The 4,628-nt window shown below is 38.1% G+C and overlaps 1 protein-coding gene across 1 annotated transcript in view; it reads right to left on the bottom strand.

Annotated features, from left to right (window-relative positions):
• The window catches only part of LOC107687261 (metalloprotease TIKI1-like), a 46,626-nt gene that overhangs the window by 31,215 nt on the left and 10,783 nt on the right, over positions 1 to 4,628 (bottom strand). The window contains exon 2 of the mRNA XM_016484515.1: positions 2,052 to 2,198. Within this exon, the coding sequence (XP_016340001.1) occupies positions 2,052 to 2,198 (147 nt within the window). The remainder of the gene's footprint in view (positions 1 to 2,051; positions 2,199 to 4,628) is intronic.

Genomic DNA, 4,628 nt, shown 5'->3' with positions numbered 1-4,628 from the left:
CATCTAAACCTCACTGAGAGCAAGTCACAGCTGTATTTTAACTTGCATGTTTTGTTATGACCAGTGTTGGGGGTAACTCATTACAAGTAACGCGAGTTACGTAATCAGATTACTTTTTTCAAGTAACTAGTAAAGTAACGCATTACTTTTTTAATTTACAAGAAAATATCTGAGTTACTTTTTCAAAAAAGTAATGCCAGTTACTATGTTTTCCCATTTATTGACTGACAAGTCTCCTGTCCCCATATTGGGAGAAATCGGAAGTACAGAGGCGTTGTGTGAACGTGATGTTACTGTAGTTCTAGACTAAATGTGAATGTGCATTAATTCATCCCACTCACAAAAAACTGATTTAGTATTAATCAAAATGAATTAAAACAGTGAAATGCAAACTCAGAATATGACGCAAACCTGCAATAATTAAATGTGTTAAATAACACAAATGTATCTAATCCCATTTTATTAACTAATATCTTTGCTGCTGACCTTTGATGATCCAGTTCAACCATACTAATAAACAAAAATGACTTTAGATAAACTAACTATTGTGCTTCATTGTTTTTTTATTGCTGAAGAGTGTTTCTTCTCCTGCGTTCTACTGTACAGACGTGAATTTACTTTTGCTTCAGCCTGAGGTTTATTCATTACACTTTTTGGTGTGAAAGGGCTTTTATATTTGCTATAAATAGAACTTCTTATATTAAAAATAACCAAGCCCTGCTCATATTTAAAAAGTAACGCGAAAGTAACGTAACACATTACTTTCCATAAAAAGTAACTAAGTACCGTAATTAGTTACTTTTTTATGGAGTAACGCAATATTGTAAAGGAAAGCTGGCCTGCAGCTCATCTACAGGGTTTTACACAACTTACACTTTACAACTACAGTACTTCAGATGCGAGCACTTTCACTGTTCTTTGTACTGTAAATACTGTAGCACACAGCCTCAAACTCATAACTGTTGAACTGATTTGTCGCCAAGCACTTCTTACATGTGTTTGTGCAGAACTGAGGGGAGGCAGATAAGTCTTTTCTCAGAAGACTAAGAAACTGTTATAGTATAACAAATAAGGATATTTCAATCTGTGTTCACTGTATATCCTGTTGCTTGGTTTTTGAAGTTTTCTCTTCTAGTGCTTTTCATCTGCCGTAAGATCACTTTACAGTAGTGTAGTGAAAGTAAACTTTTCTTACAGTTTAATGCTGAATTTTACTGTATCTGCACCGCTCTATTTATGCTGCATACTGTAACAGATATTGACCTGCAAAATGTCTCCTGCTTCCCAAAAGCAGGTTTTTGTAACAGTGTTTTGAACTGATCTCACTGGTGTTCTCTAGTCAGGAAAATACTCTGTGTGTTTGACAGCTTTGTGTGTCATCTGAGGCCAAAGCTTGAGTCTGACAAAAGAGAATGTGTTTTTTGACTAAACTGTTTGATTTTGAGCTGGAAGTTTGCACAAGTTGGTGTGTAGTTTTGAGATTGTGTTTATAGTTGTGAGAAAATGGTGAATTGTGTGTTAGCAATCGAGAAAAACTGTAATAGCACATTAAGAAAAACATAATTAAAAACTACCTCTTCCTACAAACAAACAATTCACCATTTTCTAATGAAATGAGATCTGAAGAATGAATGCTGTATCAGATGCAGGTAATCACACTCGCTCAGTCCATCTCTCTCTCATAATACTCTACACTGCTTTAATACAGTAATACAATAAGCTTTCAATGAAGCAACTCAACGTCCATTCGTTACGAGTTCTAAAGTAATGTTTTGTAATTAGTAACGGAGCTGGGCTCAGCTGTTAAACTCAAACTGAGATTTGAATCTGTGGTGGAAGTAAGTATTCTGCACAAAAGAGGGTTTTTAAAGACACTCCGTTGTTATTTTGTTTATGTATTTACACACTCGTGCCGTCGAACTGTTGTATAAACGCAATATCAAAACAAATCTTTTCATAGGAATAAACTGAGAAGTACAGTGTCCTGGAGGACTACATTCTCTGTGACTCTATTGAGTCAGACTGAATGTGGCGTAACAGGACCTCAGTACCTGCGAGGTGTCGTGGTTGAAGATGATGGAGTTGAGGTCTCCACAGTTGTAGTGCTTGATCAGGTGCTCTGTGGTGTAAGGCACCTGCAGGCCCCCGGCGCGGAGACTCTCCTGCTGCAGCAGCGTCTGATTCAGAGCGAAGATCACCTGAAACACAAACCAGAGCTTTAGTGTTCATCCTGCACACCTGCCATCATGCTACCCAAACCTGCACGACTGACTGCTTTCTGTGAAGATATTCTGAAAATAAATATACAGTACTTATTTCATGCTAAGTATGCTACAAATACATTAATAAAAGGTTTTTTAATTGTGCAGAAGTACAATTAAGTATATACTTAGTATATTTGATTGTGCTAAAGTGGAACTATTGCAAGTATACTTCAGGTACATTTTGCATTTAAAGTCTGATATTATTCAAAGATCATACAATCCTCATCAAAAGTGACATTAAAACACATTTTAGGCTTAATATTAAGAAACGTGCATTGTGCACAAGTAGTATGCCAAGTAAAGTTTAATTATAATTTTTATATCAGTAAGTCTCGAGTTGTCTGTCAGTAAATATGTTAATAGATTTGAACTATACTTAGTATGAAATAAATGTATTTTAAATATATTACTTTTTTACTAGGGTTGGTAACTCAACAGTTTTGGTTCCCGCTGACTTTTTCAATTGTACTTTTTTGTCCATACAGTGGAAGTCAGTGGGAACAGAAACAGGAACCAACAGTCTTGAATTTCATCAAAATATCTTATTTTTAATAATTATGTCTTAACTTATATGTTACTTTGTGCTCCACAGAAGAAAGTTAGTCATACTGAGGGTGAGTAAATGATAACAGAATGATGATTTTTGGGTGAACTATCTTACGAGTAAAAGTACTTTAAAATCAATCCTAAATATAATTGGAAGCCAGTGTAAGGACCTGAGGACTGGTGTGATATGCTCAGATTTTCTGGTTCTAGTCAGAATCCTGGCAGCAGTGTTCTGGATGAGCTGCAGCTGTCTAATGGTCTTCTTGTGAAGGCTGGTGAGGGTTAGACCCCTAGAGTCAAGGTATGCATTCACCTTGAGAACTTCATCTTTGTTTCCAAATGCAATGACTTCAGTTTTTTCCTTGTTTAACTGAAGAAAGCTCTCGCACATCCAACTGTTAATTTCATCAGTGCATTGGCAGAGGGAGTCAATGGGGCTGTAGTCATTTGGCGATAAGGCTAGGTAAATCTGGGTATCATCTGCATAGCTGTGATAGGCAATTTGGTTCTTTCTCATTATTTGACTTAGTGGGAGCATATACAGGCTAAACAAGAGCGGTGCAAGAATTGAGCCTTGTGGGACTCCGCATGTCATGGACGTCCACTTAGACTTATGCTCTCCTATACTCACATAATAACCTCTCCCTTCTAAGTATGACCTGATTTGAGTACCATCCCAGAAAGCCCGACCCAGTTTTCCAGTCTCTCTAGTAGTATGTTATGATCGACAGTGTCAAACGCAGCACTGAGATCTAGTAGTACCAGCACTGATATTTTGCCAGAATCACAATTTAAGCGAATATCGTTTATTATCTTTATGAGCGCTGTCTCTGTGCTGTAATGTGGTCAGAAACCAGATTGACTCCAAGTTGACTCCTTTTATACTGCAGGTTCTTTGTAGCCATGTATTCAGCCCAAGCAACCGTGCTGGGAGTGGTCCGCTGATGAACGACTGAACTTTAAGTCTTTGAAGTGTTTCAAAGAGATCACTGAAATCCTTCTTAAGGAGTTCTGACTGCTCTTAGCTGCTGGCTGATACGATCCATGTTCAGTCACATTTGGGGATTCCTCACCCACATTCATTAATGCTTCAAATCTGTTCTCAAGGTGTATAGGGGGTGGTAGAATACCAGTGTTTGCAAGCCTTGTCATAGCTGTATCTGGGGTAGAGGATGCTACGGAAGCAATACAAGATACTCATGACAAGAACCACAATCCTTTGTAGAAGTCTGTGGCAGTTCATGCAGCAAGTAGATTCCACAAGAGACATTTTCTTTCTCTTCTGTTTGAATGTAGGCAGCTGTGTTTTCCCGTCTCCGCAATGTAAGTTGCTGGCAGTGGGAGGCAAAGAGTCTTCTTTTTCGTAGTATTATTCCTGTCCCGAAAAGTTTTTAGTTTAGTGTCTGTGCCAAAAATGTGTTGTTTGAGCACCGTGCTGATCTGCTGAAGTTAAAATCTTAGAAAAATCTGAGGAAAGTGCATAACAACAAGTATGTTGTTGTGCTTCTACTTTATGCAGTAAAGTAAAAGCACAACAACATACACAAACATGTGTGGATCACAAATGCTGCACTTACACACAACTTTTTTAGAGGCTTGATCAGTATATGAGGACTAGTGCTAGTGAAGACAGACAAGAAGAAGTGTTTGTGTCTGACGCTCCTGAAGGAGGTTCTGCTGAAGCGTGAGTGAAACTCTCACAGATCAAAGGCTCCGCGGAGGAGAGTTTCTCTTAATTAGTTCTAGCTGCCGCTTTTTGTTGCTTCTGCTGCTGCAGCTCACCATTGTGTCACCATGAAATTCCCCAGTGTTTACCCA

The sequence above is a fragment of the Sinocyclocheilus anshuiensis genome, unplaced genomic scaffold (assembly GCF_001515605.1).
Source record: "Sinocyclocheilus anshuiensis isolate Anshui unplaced genomic scaffold, SAMN03320099.WGS_v1.1 scaffold745, whole genome shotgun sequence".
NCBI classification, from domain to species: domain Eukaryota; kingdom Metazoa; phylum Chordata; class Actinopteri; order Cypriniformes; family Cyprinidae; genus Sinocyclocheilus; species Sinocyclocheilus anshuiensis.
The sequence above is the reverse complement of the archived record's forward strand: the minus strand, read 5'-3'. Positions and strand labels throughout refer to the sequence as shown.